Below are 17887 nucleotides of genomic sequence, written 5' to 3' on the forward strand. Positions count from 1 at the left end.
TTGAAGGGTCATACTAGGGCACCTCCATCTTATTCAAACTAAAACCAGAGCTGCTATGTTTAAACTTTGCACAACTATTTCTGTAGCAGCATCCATTTGAATTTCAGGACGCAGAATTTCCCAGCAACATGTTTACTTTATAAGAAAAGCAGTGCTGCTCACTCTACCTGTATAATAAAAACAGATTATTTCCCAGTACACTCTTACACACGCACGCACACGCCAGCACACACACACACACACAGACCTTGAGCCAATTGTGAGAACGCTTAGCAATCTCATAGGTCGCGTCCTTCTCCAGAGTCTTCACCATCAGGCCCTCGCAGGAGTCTGCACAAACAAACACATTAATGCACCAAAACACGAATCTGGACGTGCAGAAAGGAAATTAAGAGATTATCTGTTGGATATACGGAGTGCCTTTGTGTTGGTGGGTCTCAAAGGGAAACAAACGGGTTTTGGGAAACAAAGAGGCCGTGGACAAGGACGGGGACATAACTCATATGCACAAGGAAAACACATCCTTTATACGTCAGAATCACACACACACACAACACAAAATAAATCCATTATACAACCCACAAGTTCTGGCGCTGCTTTGGATACACTCACACAGACAGTTTACACGTTAAGGCAGCTGAGAAAGACACAAATAAAATGAAACTTTTACTCAAAGCACCCACACACGAAGAGATTCAGGGGAGCCAACAAACAGGAAGATGACACAAACTGGAAGATGACACAAACAGGAATGACAAAAGGAAGGAAAACGAGAAGAAAAAGTTTGCCTCTGTTTCACAGACCTCGGACGGACTGCTCCAGGAACTCCGCGATGGCGTCAGTGTCGTGAGAATCGATGGAACGGGCGAACAGAAACTCTCCCTCCACCTCTGTGAAGCTCTCTCTCAGCAGCTCCCGACGCCGACACAGCGGCTGTCGCACCAGGGACTGAGCGCGGAGACGGAAACACAAACATCATTAGAAAATGGCAAAACCGCATCATTACAACCGTTTCCTCCTGATAGCTCGAAGGCTCGCAATGACAAGGATGAAATACCATCAACTATCTGCCCACACACGTATAAACAAGCACTTTCTCAGAATACAGTCTTGGATGCACCAGCTTTGGGCACACATACAAACACCCACGCCCCCATGTAAGCATACAAACATGCACAACACAGTTTCTTATTTATTTTTCTTCCTTTTTTCTATATATTCAGTTTTGAATGCGTTTCCCATTTTGGGTTGATGAAAAATTAACTAAATGGTGACAAATGCTCTTAAATATGACAAATCTGTCAGAACCTGGCTAGGTTGGGAAGTGTACAGACAGCAGCCAAGACACTAAAAGTAAACAGATGTGGATTTTTATTATACATGACATCAACACATCTGCCTTCTTCATGCTGTTCTGCTTCTTAGTCCTGATAGTCCAAAACATAAATCTGACTAAAATTAAATATGTCTGAACACGGGTAGCCATTTAGGTTTAATGCTTTTTGTACTGAGTGCCATATAAAACAGTTACTTCTAGTGAAGATGTGGAAAAACACATAAAAATTAGTTTGGATTTTATTGCAGTAGAATAAAGAACATTTGAACTAATTAATAAATGGACCTGAACTATATTTTTATTATTATTTACTCTTGCAATGTTGGGCTGAACAATATTTGGGATTTTTTTAATAAGCCATTGCCTTGTATAATGCTGGGGAATAAATGTGGTGCAAGCCTACTTCTGGTAGATACTCATCAAAGTGGAAGACACTAGAAATCCAAGTCAAATTTATCTGTAAAGTGCATTTGAAAAGAAAATGAGATGTTTTAGGGCCTCTTGTCACTTTTAATCCAAATAAGCTGCTGCTGCTCACGCATCCCCTCCAACTCAACGTTTACACTCGCACAAGACAATGGCTGCAAACAGATGCACAATAATACAGCTATACTGCTTTGAAAAGCACTAGTAGAGCCTCCTGCACAATAAATAAGAATGCAGTAAGTGGTTTCTGGATGGTAATACTTGTCCTTTCCAGCAGTTGGCATCACTTGCTCGGTAACCAGTGTGCAGTGCCTGTGGATTGTGACATAACAATTGTGAGGTTTTTGGAAATGGTTTATTTTCCAAACACCAAAAAAACATTAACTAAACAGCTAAGTGTTTTTTTAAGCATTTTGGCAGTTTTTAGAAGCAGTTGAGACCCAAATGGAAGTACAAATGTAAATTTTGCATAATAGGTGCCCTTCAGCTGGAAGAAACTTTTGCAAAACCGAGCTGATCTGTGTACTATACTTAAAATTATTCCCAAATTGATTGCATGCATTATGCACTATCTGATCTGAATAAAATTACTTCTATTTTACTTTTATTGGTGCTGAAAAAGAATTCTGTGCCATTAAGGCTTTGACATCTTCAATTAAAGTTTTCAGGAGTCTGGAAATAACAGAGAAAGTTCCACTCGTCTAAACCTGGCTCGATCTAAAGGTAAAGCAATAATGAAGTTTAAAACAACTGGAAGTGTCACAAACAAGGCCAGTTGGGGACCTAAAGTTATCTAAAGATCAGTTGAAGATCTCCAAAACAAACACTTTCAAAGGTGCAGAAATGTGTGAAGTATATTAAAGTCACCAAGTCTCACCAACAACCATTAGACCACCTAAATGCCAAAGGGTTGGTGACAAGGCATGCGGAACAAAAAAAAAAAAAAAAAAACCTTTCGGTCCTACTAAATGGTCAAATATCTGTCTTTGTGTACATCAAATTCGTTAAAAGCTACAGGAGAAATGCCCTCCTGTTGGCTAATAGCTGTACAATATTTTAACATAAAAGGAACTAATTAGCATCTCACCAGTGACTGTAAAAATCAATTATTTAAGGTTGAATTTTTTCCCACTGAATATTTTATCATTTCTTTAAATGCTTTGGTGTGAAATTTAAATTGTATTTTAATTGAAACTTTTCCTTCATCTTTGAAACAGTAGAAATAAGTGTGCAGGAAATGTAAACATGAAACTGCAGTCTTCCAGAACAATGAAGTCTCAAACATATAAGTGATTTTTTTTTTTTTACATTGCCTAGAATATACTAAGATGGATTTTCTTACAGATGCAATCTCTTGGAGGTTTGAGAATCAATTTAGTCTGTGAGGTAAATAATTAAAATGTTAATTTAAAATCCAGCTCTGTGTGATCCAAGGACATATATGATGCAAATTCTACAAATCTTTGCAACATAGTTAAAATGGAAAATGTTTGTCTGTGGCTATGTCTGTGCCCTAATATGACATAACATGCATGGAGTATGGATCAAGTCAGTATTTACCTATATGATGACAGATTTTCTGTTGCGTTTATGCTATTAAAATCAAAATGTGGCATATAATGACACAGTGGCACGCATCAAAGCACAGCCTTGAATGAAAGCAGACTGGGTACATGTGTCATGCAGATGGATTGCCCTTAGTCTTCTTGTCATATCAAAGCTTCCTCCGTTCAACCATAAAATCATGTTTAGTGTTCTTTCCGGTTCACAAGTAGTTATCAGAGGATGTTCAGTTGAAAAATGTGAAAAGAAGCCCTTGGTTTTTTCTATTCCCCGGCGAGGTTAAGCCTGGAAGAAGGTTATTTTCCATGTACGATCGATGACTTGTATTTGTGTCCCGTCTGTCCTCAACTCGCAGCTCCAGGTGGCTGGTCAGGTTTTAGCTGAGGGTTATGGTTTCACACAGTCAGCATTTTTGGCAGCTTTCTGTTTTGGCTGCAGAAACATTTCTCCCAACCTTTAAATTTACCATCTGATATCATTGGAGAAAGATTTCTGAACTGTAAACAAGGACTTTTTTTCTTTTTGAAACTGAAAATGTCTGTTGTACAACAGCTAAATCTAGTCATAAGTAAAGTACAACTGGTACTAAGCCGATCATAATATACAATCAATTAATCGCATAATAAATTAAAATGAGCTTGATAATTTCCATTCTGATGATTAATATTTTTCGAAGGGCAATTTGGTTGACAGTGTCCATTAAATGAACTTTATTGATTGTTTTGGTTGTGTGTGTCTTTTCTTTCGGTTTCATTTGTTAGTTTTGGTTGTTGCGTTTTATTTTGGATATTTAAATATGTCCCCCAGTGCTAAGTGTTCTTTAAAAGAATCAAAATTTATCGATTCAAACTTGGATTATTATGTCATTATCTGAAAATGGTCTCAAAAACAACACAATTTTGTTTATTGCAATAATTACGGGGACAATTTACTGTCCTGCAAAATTTGTTACTGTGACAAGTCTAACCGGTAAATTTAACTTGATCTAAAAAGTTACGTCTTAAACATATTTTGTTTTTGTTTTTTCCTCTTGTGTGGTTAAATTGGTATTTTTCTAGATATATGCAAAAATTTAACATGGTTACAGAAACAACATCAAACCAAAGGAGTTTTTAGTAAAAAAAGTTTTGTTTGCTTTTGTCCCCAAATCCAAAAGTTTCAAAATGTGACGAAGATTGCATAACTTTTGTCACCTTAAGTACACAAACTGTTTTAAGCAACAATATGCTTGTCCACATTTTTTCATAAAATTTTGCAGCCAAAGAATCAGACCATCTTGTTATCATTTAAGTATTTTCAGTATTAATTTTCAAGTTCTCTGAAGACCTTTATGTTTAATCAACATTTTAAAACATTTAAACCACAGCTGAACTTGGGAACAAGAGGAGCACATTTGTTGTATGGATGACTAATGAAATAATGTGCATGTTTATTCATAGTGCACGTATTTAAATTTGTTCGTACTTAAAAGCCTGTTGGTAACTTATCAGGTAGAAAAACGACTATTACTTCACTGATAAATTATTCAGAATGAAAGGTAATTTGTTTTATTCTAATATAACCTCAAACACAGGCAAGCGTAGTTCTCTTGTTCCTTGCATCCTGACAAGAAAAGAATAGAAATCAGATGCTCCCTCATACATTGAGAAGGAACTGTGCAGAGTGGAAAATGAATTGGAGAGCTTTCAATTCCAGTTCCATCTAAATGTATGTGGGAGAATCTGATAGGTGTAGGAATTAATGCTGAATACACGGATGGACACATGAGGTCAGATGCATGGATGGAAAAATATTTAATAAATGAGTGGAAAATGGGTGGACAGATAATGTTTGTTGAATAGAATAGTTCCACTTGTGAAAGTAAATCTGTTGGGCAAAAAACATGTTTTTAAAAAATGGCTGAATGGAAAAATGGATGGATTAAGAGATGATTGATGAAAAAAATAACTAAATTAATGGATAATGGATATATGGATGATTGAATGTTGAACAGACATGTGGTTGGATGGACAGATAGATGGAAAAACAATTGAATGAATGATGGACAATCTATGATGAACATAGGTTGTTGGATGTGCATGCATCCAGCCTGAATGGATGGATGGAGAAATGGCTGGGGAGATGATGAGGAAACAATTTACTGAATGATGTGTAGATATGTGGCTGGATGGATGAATCGACATTGTTTCTTAATTTGTTTTGTTCAGAGTTTCTGGACAATGTTTGTTGCTGCTATAGTAATACGTGAATAACATCTAAATTCATCTAAGAGACATGTAAACTTTTCATTTATTCCTAAATGATGACATGATTAATCAAACACAGAACAAAATAACAATCTCTGCTGATATAATCTTCAGCAATACTTTAAAATATCAATATTATTTTTATTTTCTATACTTGTACTTGAGTCAAACTCCAAACTGAGTAGTTCAAACCTAAATATACTTTTGCAATCAGGTATATATTGAAATACATTATATGTTGCTATTAAGCGTAAAATAATATTTATTCAATGAAATTTCAAAAAACATAGCAGTCCAACTCAATAGCTGTGTCCATATATTCAATTTAGGAGGCTAAATGAAATCAACAGTGGGTAATAAATAAATCACTTAGGACAAAAGCAAGACAATGAGAAAAAGCTTCAGCATAAAGAAATATTAAGATATAACATTTGCATAAATAACAAATTAAGAGGTAAATAGCCTTGAAAAGGCAGGATTTAAGAGTTATTGAAGCTCCTTTAATGATGCAATTTGGCTTCAATCCACTTGGGAGAGCTCACATTGTAGAGGATGATGGGAGCACCCACTCATTAGCATTGTCTTCAGCAGATTTAAGAAATTCACTTAAAAATTCTGCATAAATAGGACACAAACACATCCTCACTCAGTCATAGTCACCATCTGCAGCACACACATGGCCTGAAAGAGGAACAGACTCCCTCTCAGACGTCGAGAGTCTCAGACAGACACACAATCAAGACACACTCAACTGGAATTACAATGAGCGTTACAATCATTATCCAGTTACAGCCTCCAGTAGCACCGTCATTGGTATTCAAGGACGATGCCGGCATCTCGGCGGGGCTGCGAGCACACGTGCGTGCTTGCAACAAAAATAAATAAATAAATATGCACTCGCACGAGTGGAAGTTTTTAAAAAGACAAGAGGAACAATTGAGAGATCTCTGGGTAATATTTGTATCACTTGGCCTTACCTCTCCGTTGAGATAGAGGAGGTCAAAGGCGTACACGCACACTTGGACTTTGATCTCTGAGGCGTCCACATCCTGCAGAGGAACAGCACACTTCTTTAGTATTTTTATTTTGACAAAAATATGCTAATAGAAACATGGTATCCACAAATTTCTACTTCCAACCTTGGGATTTGTTACAAAGGATTCTTTGATTTGTTCTCGGTTCATCTTTAAAGTTACCCACCTAGCATTTCCACTTCCTCTCTGCCTTTTAAAAGCATCACACCTCCTCAGCGTGCACATCTTATTTTCGACTCCTCTGCTTACTTTGCTCGTCTCTTCTCCTTCTACATCTCACCTTTCTTGCACCTCATCTTGTTTGCTCCAATCATGCTCACCCCCACCGGTTCTTACACCAGACCCTGGCTTATTACAGGCGTTTCTGTCGCGGTCCCGTGGGGAAAATTCCTCGACTTCTGCACTACAATGAAGTGCCGTCGAGTTCGGCAGAACCACCTGCTTCAAATATTTGTTAATCTATTTCACAGGCTGTAGCATATATCTAATTTAAGACACGGGAATTAGCAAATTTATAGATGCCATTAAAAAATTTTAAGTGGTGTTCTTACACTTTTGGACTCGATATATCCCGAGGTGATTAAGGTGCTTTTTTTTCTCTCTCAAAAACTGTAACAAAAGCAAGAAACTTACAGTACATAGTTTTTCCAAAAGTTTACATTTTATTCAATAGGAGCTTCGTTAGAGATGTGCCGATCCAATATTAATATACATATAAGTATAGTTGCTAATATTGGAAAAAATTTACATCGGTGACAATTTTACCGATCCATAAGGACAAATCTATTCAGTTTAATTCTATGTTTTGTGCTCTAAGCAATGTCATGCTTTCTTATTTATTTTACATTATATTTAGAATTTCTAATTCTAACTTTCTGAACTATTAGAAAGAAGGTTTGTTGAAGCTTGTTGTTTTACATGTTTGAGCAAGTTAACTTAACTTATTGTATTGGTCAGTTTCTTTATCATTTATTTAGCGTTGGCTGTTATATTCCTAATTACATTAACTCAACTAGCTCAACAAATTCAAATTGTTTTTCATGTTTGACAAAGCTTGTGAAGCTATTGGTGTGATTAAGCGTGCTGTACTGGTGCAGAATTATCAAATAAATTTGTAACTCAGTACATTTATGTCTTGTTTTAAAAAAAACATTTTAAGTCAATTTAGCAGTGTTTTTCTGGATCTGGTCAGTATTGACTGATACTAAACCTCAGATATCTATATTGGTATCAGAAATGACTAAAAGTGCATCCCGAAGCTGTATGCTTCTCAGTCGGGTGTGGGTTTGAAGAGAATTTGACCAAAAAATGAGGAGAGTGAAACATGTCGCTTTAAAAAAAAAAGTGTGCCTGCTAACAACTGTAGTTTTTTTGGTTGCTGCAGCTGGACGGCTGAACATGTGTCCGAGATAAACAACTTCTGCTCATGTTGGAAAAATTGAGGTATTTTAGTCTATCTTCGAATGGGAATCTGCTAATTAAATGCCAGTTTTAGCACCACTAACCAGTTGTGGTGTGCAGAGGCGTTTTGTCAACAGTTTTCTGAAGAAGCAGCTGCAAAGGCCTTTCAAAACAGATCACATCCAGACAAAAATTGGGAAGCTTTAACAAGTACAGTCAAGAAATCAAGGTTCTGCCAATGCAGAGTAGCTTTTGATGTGCTTTAGGTTAAATCTATTAAACCTCATATTATGCCTGTTTGGCTGTTAATACAATGTTTTAGCTCTGAAAGCCCTATTTTGATTCTCCACATGTGCATATTTCTGACTGAATTCTGCTTGTTACTTGTTGTTGAGTTGCAAGTTAAAGACCATTTACCCCAATATGAGGGTGAAAATACATAATATGTTCAAACATGTCCATATATTTGTTTTTAAAAAGTATTTTGGTTTTGTGGTAAAAAGAGGCCTTTTAAGGTACCAAGGAAAGCTGCAATTATTCAAGACTTATTTGTGCAGAGCCTCATTCTAGGTAACATTTTAAATTTCACACCTTAGACATTTTTAATCTATACACTTATATTGTTAGAAAATGTTGAAAACAGAAAATGTACAATAACTCATTTTTCAGAGATACAATGAATGCAATTCATAAAGATAAAAACTGGCTAATCAGCTTAAGATCAGGAGCTCTAATTAGTTTGATTTTATATGCAAATACTTCTGAAATGCAAGTTTATTCTCCCGGTTAGATTTTCATACTCATGTGGCCCAAAACCTACTAAGGTTGTTTTTTCCTGAGCTTTTCACTCTGTATTGACTTCAGAGTCAGAGATTTATTTGCCAAGGCAAAAAAAGACTTTGCTTTAAAACCTGAAAGACTTCTCTCCCTCTCCTTTCTTTCATTAATTTCACTCTCAACTCATTAATGAAGTTTAATTAGAGCATATCGGGTCTTGTGTCCTCATCTCGAATGTTTCATTTCAGCACAAGCTTGTGGTGGTAAAAAACACCAGAGCCTGCTGTTAGAGATTTTTTGGTATTATCATTTTATTTTCTTACTCTAGTTCACATTAAGTCTATAGATCTTTGTGATTTTCTGTTTAAAGTGTTCTCTTCTTTAAATGACCTGGAGGTCACTACTGTCGGTTCAACTTTATGAGAAATAGATAACACTAAGTTTCTCAGACCTGAAATCCTTTTACAAGAATACCTCCTAATTTAGTAACTACCTGTGAGCAGTCGTATTTTGTTTTCTTGACAGTACTGACCGAGATTTGAACCGGGCTCAGACCTTTGATCAGATATCACATCTGGAACTGGGTTGTTAGATGTTTGGGTTAGAAACTTTACGACCTCTGTTGTTTTCTTGACTGCCCCTTGCCTGTTCTTCTTTGACAATAAAAACAGGAGCTCTTGTGAGGGCAGATCAGAATGCTCTGTGGATTCTTCGGAGGAAGAGTTCTCAGAGCTTTCCCTTTTGCAAAAGCTCCACGTAAAATTCATATACGTTGTCTGTGGTTCTTTCTTTTATTTAGGTTCGAAAGGAAAATACCTATCACCTGCAATGTATAATCAGGTTGTGCGTAAAACTATCATTACCAATAATTATGATTGCATAATAACAGGAAAAAGTATCAAGCAAAAAAGAAAATCATCTACGTAATCATTTCGGCCATTTTCATCATGGCGTTGCTCGTATCCGCACGTTTATTTCTCCTTCCCAAATTTAGCGGGGTGTCATTTCGCACACGAAAAGACAGGGTGAAGGGAGCAGTTTCCGCCTAATGTGATTGGTGTAATGGAAAGAGGCCGTTACTCTGATCAGGAGTGAATAAACACCTTGCTGACATTTCCAATCTCAGCCTCCCTTCTCGATCCATTTCACTCTTCTGCCTCTAACCTATCAGTCTCCTACCACTTTTTCCCAGCTCTTCCCCTGTCCATCTCCCCCAGTCTGTCGGATCATTTCACTCCATTATCTCGCTCTCTTCCACCTTCGGGTCTTTGTCTTCGTCTTGTTTTCTCTTCTTAACCTTTTCACACATTCTTTCTCTTCTCATTATCTCCTACTATTTCTTTTTTACGACAAAGCACATATTTTAATAGTCTTCCCTTCCCTTTACTACGCCCCTCTTTATTCGTACCTTTCTCTTACGAGTGGTGAGGACTTGGAAGGGTTGGATCTGTTTCTTCTCTCGATCCCAGGCCACCGCCTCCGTGTCCAGAACACAAGACACTACAGAGTCCTTCTTTACCTGCAAGAACATAAAAATAAGGAGTTGATAAATATGCAAAAGTCAATTAGGAAAAATTGGTAGCATGAAAAAAGTGTAAGAAGTTAGAAAAACCTAAATTTACAATAACAAATTAGACCAGTCAGAATATAATGTACCATCAGAAAACTGAAAGTCTTTATGCTGCCTCAGGAACTATTATAATGTGAAACATTTTGCACTGAATCTTACGGTGGCCCAGAAGGATCAACAAAATCCATAAACAGCAATGCAACAGTAAAAGTTACAACAAAAGTTACACTAAAATATAATTTACACCAAAAGGAAGTCATGCCAAATCAGAAGTTTGGCTAAAACCGAAGTTAGGCTAAAGTGAAACCTATGCTAAATCAGAAGCTATGCTAAAGAATAATACATGCTAAAACAGTAGTTATGCTAAAGCAGAATTATTGCTGTAGTAGAAGATAAGCTAAAGCAGAAGATAAGCTACAGCGGAAGCTATGCTAAAACATTGGATATGCTAAAGTGGAATTATTGCTAAAGTGGAAGGTCTGAATAACATTTTAGCACAATCTGTTTTTGTGAATTTTTGCTGTTCTGTTGTGCCTTTTGCATTTCATTGCCCCTTTCTGCCACCGTAGAGATGTCTGCTGATGAGCCTAGAAATATCCAGGATATTGCTTTGAAAACACTTAAAATCTGAGCTCCAGACTATCAGCTTCCCGACATTTTACCCAGTGAGGCTGAAAAGTTGCAACTGTTTGAGTTACAGTACTGAAATGTCTTCTAATGTAATCATAATGTGATTTCTGTTAATGATATTTTCTCTGCAGGCATCACCATCAGTTCAGGAGAGAGATTGCTGTGTAAAACAAGCATTTTAAGATGCAACTCTGCTTTGCTGATGTCAGATCTCACTCACTTCATTGCCAATATGAGAGTATACGCTTTAATTCATCTTACAGGCTAATAAAAAAACAGGTCTATAATAGGTCTATAAAGACGAAACCTTGAGCAAATCTACCAGAAAAAGGAGCAGATCGTTGTATATCATGGCCATCAGCGTAGAGGCTGAGGAGGAGAAGGAAGATTCACAAAATAATAATAATTAAAAAAAAAAGAAAATGTTAACATAAGGCAGTCTCTGACAATAAAAGAACTGGTGCACCTGAGGGGGTGGGATACACCATGAATAAGTGAAGCAGTAGCACAGCAGATGTATGAGACCAATGCCTCCTCTTGTGAACAGATGAGGGTTCCTGCATATTTTTTTTATGTCCAGATTTCCCACTGGCTGATACTAGCACACTTCTAAGCCCTTTCTTGGTCGGATTTTGAAGTATTAAAACAAAAGTTTGCTAAGAAGAGTGCACAGCAGATATTTCTATCAAAGTCTGTTTTTTGAAGGTTTTAAAACCTCAAACCTTTATGAATGGTTGAACCTAAACATTAGTACGAAATTTGTGACTTTCTATTTAGCATATAAGCATTACTATTAAGTCAATTAAAAGGGGAAATAAAAATACAAGTTAGGGCCAAAAGATGTTAAAAAATGTTGCAATGGTGATACAATTGTGATGGCAATATCTATGATGGCCTATTAGGGCTATGTAGAAAAAAGAAGAAAAAAATATAGCCAAGATTAATATCAAAACGTTTCTCCAAAAAACAAGAACCTTTCTGAGCTTGAAAGTCAAAAATTTGCAAGAAAAACCCCCCAGAATTTTTTATATCAGTCTCAGATATTTTCTTGAAAAAAAAATTTAAATATCTGCTAGGAGAAAAAACTAGAAAAAACTTCCTAGAAAGTAATTCTTTTTTAATTTTGAAGATTTTGGTGGAAATGTCTTCCATCTACAATGTACCTAAAACAGCATCATAAATATCACCATCACAATATTATGACCAAAATTCAGTCGATTTGCAGTGACTGGTCAAAAAAAGAAGGAAATTAAGAAAACATTAAGGTGATTGGTCAGATTTCAGTTAAAGTTTGTGTGATTGCTGATTATGTCTCTGAAATTCTTTTTATCTGTTCATCTTATTGAATTTACAGTTGTGAATGGCGCTGTATAAATAAACTGATATGAATTTAACTGAAGGACAGACAAACAGATGTATGTTGATTCTTTCCATACTTGTCCTAATTTGGAAAAGGCATAATCATATTCCATATTTAACAAGACAACAAAGACACTTGTGCTCAACCTCCGTCTGTTTTGCAAGCGAATTGTTTGATCACATTTTTAGCCAGATTAGTTTGCAACCTGATCAGAACAGAATTAATATCATTCAGCTAATTAAAATAAACATGGTGATATTAAATCTATTTGTCCAAGCTGTTTTTAATACATATATACTAATAAACATGACACAAAACATAAATATCAAAAAACTTCTAAAATCAACACCTACACAAGTATTGATGCAAACACATCTTGTACATACAGCAGGGCATCATTACAGAAAAGCTGCAACAAAAACCAAAGGTTTCACCCTAAATCATTTTGTTTGTCGTTAATCCTGCCTGCATTAACGAAGATGTCTCACCAGCTGACATTTAGTCCCCTGGGCAGGAAGTCAGTGATCAAGTTTAAGTCCAGGATAAACCACATGACTGATGGGCGGATTAAACTGACCATTACTGTTAATTTTTAGGACCAAGCCGAGTGGCTAAAGGAAATCTTGAGGATGAATCTGGGTCCAGCGGGATTTTTCTGTGGTTGTTAAAAATTTCCAGCCTGCAGGAGGCTGGGAGTTAATCAGCAGATGAAATCCAAGGCAGTTTATCAGAGTTAAGAGCAGGAGACACATTAGACTTTAACAGGTTGTTTGGAAACAGTCTCATATTAAAACCGTGTTAAGCCCATAAGGTCATTAGGCTAAGTTGTGCATTAATTACCAATTAATGGATCGGCATTAATATTTATGTATTGATATTAATCCATAATTTAAAGCTCTAAGGCTCTGTGGGAGCTACAGAAAAATTGGTTACCCCTTATTAATATGCAAAATAATGCAGCAAGGTGCTGGAGAATCTAATCAGACCATCTCTGCAATGCTGGAAGAGAAATTTTTGGTCTTCAAAGAACACAGATATTCTACTCTGACAACGAAACGTCCGGAAAAGAGATGCAAGTTTAATTTAAGCAATTTCTTAAACCGATGATCTGCCACATTAATGATCAGTGATCAATTTTCTGAGAAGACAGGGGTTATTTTCACAGCATGAGAAAATGAAATACGATAAATTAGGAATCATAATCAGCACAAACAGGAAAATAATTTCAAGGCCAAATGAACCCATTATTTAAATGATACATCTTTTCCACACAATCCAAAAATAAAGCCTGAATACTTCAGAGCTTAAGAGTACCTTCTTTTCCTTCATTACCTCTGGCTATTATTTAGGCAGAGGTAATACTAGAAAAGGAGATGGTAAAGTTGAAAGAATTCCAAGAAAGGGCAAAATTAATGAAGAAATTGCTCTAAAAAAGGAGTCCAGCCTTTAATTTCCTCTCTCTTCGCACAAAGAATGCTTTTCCTCACAAAAATAAACAGGAGTGATCTCTATAGCTGCAGAATATACTCTATTACAGTTGTTCATAGCAGTCCATTGCCCATCTGCAGTTAACCCCAAGGGTAACCAAGCTCAGTTTTCTGCAGTTCTCCTAAATGCATCACTCACTCGCTCACTCTTCCCCCCACATCGTTATGAAAGAGAAATGAATGAAACAGTGGGACAAAATTTACAGAGTGCTTGGAGTTAGATGTTACACTAATAGACCAAAAACTTATTTTCAAAGGAAAACAGCTATTAATAATAGAGTGGTAATAAGGACAAACTGTTACCTAAATTGCATTATTTCCTGTTGAGTAATTCAAGAAGGGAGGGAGAGACTGAGAAAGGACTGCTGAGGCTTTGTGAAAGCTACAATTTGGTTGATAATGCCACAAAAGCTTAAAGAAAAGGAAAAAATGATTCATTTTTGGGGACCTGTAAAACAGAAAGTCTCATGCTACGCATTTGTAGCTACCTGAGAAGACAAACATGTGCAGGATGAGTCTGTATCAGTCCACCTGATCTTCAGTTTATAAACAAATGGGTCAAAAGATGAACTCTGTTATTGAAGTTTTCAGTAACAGAAAACTCAACCGTTTTACCTAGGCCTAAAACGGTTGAGGTGCATCGATTATTAAAATAATTGTCAACTAATTTAATAATTAATTAATCATTAACTGGAGTATACAGACTCAAAAAAGGCTATTTGCTGGAAGCATAACATATTCAGAGTGGTATTTAAGCCGAAATTGGACAAAAAAAAATATACATACATTTTGCACTTAAGGTAAAAAAAAAATAATAGTAAAAATGTACAAATTTTGTAAAAACAAAAAATAAGAAAAATACAGATTGAAACTTGTAATTGAACACTTGTCAGATGTGTTGGTGTTTTGCTCCCATATGTGCTCTTAAATCTGTCCACTGCTGTGATTTAGTTATTTTTTGTGTTTAAGTTTGTGCACTAATCTGTTAGCACTAATAACTCTCTGTGTGATCTGATTATTGGTTTGATTTGAGTTTCTTCCAAAGTATCAGCTATTACTTGTATTTTGCAATCTGTTGCAAGTACAAGGAGAAACAAACTCTCATATTCACATACTCTCATAGGTTTGGGGTAATATTAAAAGTGTTAGTTGCCCAGCAGGGCTGATTTTCAGAGGTACAATTCTACCAAGATGGTCAATTTTTAGCCTGGTAGATGCAGTGGAAACAGAGTGGTTTATAGTGGGGTAAATAATAGTCCATGAAAACTACCCGCTAGAACCGGTTTCTGAGGGCGAAAGATACTTTTACAGAGTCACTGACACAAAAGGACCAAAGCTAAAAAAATATTTTAAAAAATCGAGAAGGCAGCAGTCAGGAGAAATGGCACACAAACAAAAAGGGGAAAGGTGAACATTTGAGAAGTTAGGGGTGGAAAAAAGGTGAAATTACAGACAAGTGGCCTCAAAGTCTAAAGAGGATAAGAGAAAAAGACACATGAATGGATAAGAGTACAAAGAGGAGAAAAAAACTAGAAGTACTTATAAGAAGTATAAGTATCCTAAAGTAGAATGGAACAAAAGGAGGGAATGATTAAACAAAAAGATGTAAGAAAGCGACAAGGAGACCGGGAGCAACAAGGTTAGCATGAGAGGAAATAAGTCACGTTGCCTTTAAAGTTGAATTGGGGAAGAAAAAAAAAAAGAAAAAGAACAAAGACATTCTGAAGGATTTGTTAGAGGGCAGATGTTATGAAGAATGATAAGAATGGGGTGTAATATGAGCATTCAGGTCATGAATACACAGGATTTCTGGACTGCAGGCTGAGGATAAAACGTTTATTTTTTGTCAGAGTTCAGGTAAGTTCTCCATCATCATGCTTTAATTTCTAAAACTGATCCTGGAACTACACAAAGGGTAAAAAGAACTTATTTTTTATTTCAGACAAGTAGAGATCTTACAAAACATGCTGCCTCCCTCCTGGCTTTTAAAATAAATATCTATAGTTAAACCTTTATGACTTTGTAGACCTTTTTCACAGCTGATATTTTCTAAGATCAAAGCAAAAACACAAATAATAATAATAATAATAAGTGTTTTAAAATTGAAATAAACTAAGTTAGGGGTCTGTCTGGTCTGAAAGAACAGGGAGACACAAGAAAACGGGAAGAGTAAAGTATCTCAGCCAGCTTTGAACTGGGAATACATATCATCATCAGCAGCAGCTTAAACCACCTGGTAGAACAAAGTGTCCACCCAGCAGAAAGTGTTTCATGTGAGACAGTAAAAGAACAGTTTGCTGCACAAATAACTTCCCAGAGCTCCTATTAGTGCTGTCAGGAAATAAACAAATAAAGCCTGTATGTATGAAAATAAGAAGCAGAGTCAAAATGAGCTCTACAAGCAAAGATTTGGTTAGGAATCACACAGGTAAGCCTGAACAAACAGCAAGGCTGTATTGTCTTATTAAAACAGACTGAAGGTCTGAGTTCTCCACTTCCTGTTTGATTATTTAGAGACCAAACAGAATGAGGGTCTGGCCCCGCAAATCACCACCAAAATGCTCAGTATTGTGCACAAACAACTTTACGAGTGTGTTCTTTTCAATTAGATTTCACCATGACTTATTCATTGGGACCAAAACAGCATTTCTGATAGTAAATTCCCAATTTTGTCCTTTTAGGACAAACGTTTGTTCATTTATATGGAAATAAGTTCACATATTTGCTTTTAGCAGTGAGAAAGCATGAACAGACTAAACCAAAAGTCCTGAGCTTGACCTGTTCTTGAAGCTTCAGTTTACGTTACACTATAGAAAAGTTACCATTAATGTGAGCGAGTTTATTTCAAATAAACTCGTCTGGAAAAGCCTGATTCAGAGTTCTAACACAAACTTAAAACATTTCCAGGCGACTTTCCACAGTCACACAATCCTTTAAGTTAAAAAAATAATAAAGCACTAAAGTTAACTACAGATTTATGGCAGCATTTCTACAAGCTTTACATTTGAAACTTGGAAAACACTGAAGTATGTAGATGAAAAGTAAGTGGGACATGAGGAAAAAAGAGAAAGACAGACATGAAAAAGGCAGGAAAGGGGACAAAGATTAAATATTTACAGATAAAAAACAAGGTAAGACAAGAATGGAAGAAAAGAAAGAAGGAAGACATAGGGAGAAATGGAATAAATGAAGGACAACAGAGAGAAGGAAGAGAAGATAGGACTTGAAGAATGAAGGGAAGTGTTCTTTACAAAAGGTTTATATTTCTTTAACTCGAAACAAAAATATTACTGGTTATTGCAATTATTAGCGGGACAGTTTATGGTCTAGCAAAAATGTGGCATAGTGAAAGGTCTAGACAAACTTGTTCAAACATTAAAAACAAAAATAAAATTTCACATTTTTTCACATGGCATGGCATCTTTGCAACCGACAAGAGTGGCATCGACTCACTTTATAGACAATTGACTGAACTTTCGGTTCGGTCTAAAGACTGCTCTCTTCTGCAAACTCTGAAACAATTTTCTGTAATAAACTCCAGCTATGTTTTACACATTATTGGAAACCAGTGAATGAAAAGAAAGAGCGGACTGATTTGGATGTCTGTGGAACTTCACTTCCTTGCTGTTGCAGAAAAACACACTCAGCAGGCACCGAGGCAGTGAGCACGCTCAGATAACCTCAGGCAAACAGCCAAAGCCTCAGGTGGTTGTGATCTCTTTCTCAACAATTTGGCGAGCCGACACACAGCTGCAATTTAAAGTTAAATAACTGGGGGTCTCCACATCTATTACAAAGATGAAGTCACTTCACAAGCTGGTTTGAAATTCCTCCTTTATGTGCATTGAAGCTCTCTTTATAGCTGCTAGCAGAATTTAATGACTGCAGGAAGGTAAAGGACCAACTGAACATAGATGAGAGGTTTCAAATTGCAACACGTGAGCACGACAAAGTAAGACAGATGAGAGAAAAGGTTGACAAAAAGTAGCAAAAACAAAAGACAAATGTGTTCAGCGGTAAAAGCCCTCATTTGACAAACGTGGCAGAGACGGCGTCT

At 36.3% G+C, this 17887-nt stretch overlaps 1 protein-coding gene across 1 annotated transcript in view; it reads right to left on the minus strand.

Moving 5' to 3' along the window:
* The window catches only part of lig1 (ligase I, DNA, ATP-dependent), a 73019-nt gene that overhangs the window by 19892 nt on the left and 35240 nt on the right, over window positions 1–17887 (minus strand). Inside the window, exons 19-22 of the mRNA XM_028019423.1 lie at window positions 10192–10302; window positions 6549–6620; window positions 804–948; window positions 248–330 (exon numbers count right to left, since the gene is read on the minus strand). Of these exons, the coding sequence (XP_027875224.1) occupies window positions 248–330; window positions 804–948; window positions 6549–6620; window positions 10192–10302 (411 nt within the window). The remainder of the gene's footprint in view (window positions 1–247; window positions 331–803; window positions 949–6548; window positions 6621–10191; window positions 10303–17887) is intronic.

This window comes from Xiphophorus couchianus, chromosome 6 (assembly GCF_001444195.1).
Source record: "Xiphophorus couchianus chromosome 6, X_couchianus-1.0, whole genome shotgun sequence".
Taxonomy (NCBI): Eukaryota; Metazoa; Chordata; class Actinopteri; order Cyprinodontiformes; family Poeciliidae; genus Xiphophorus; species Xiphophorus couchianus.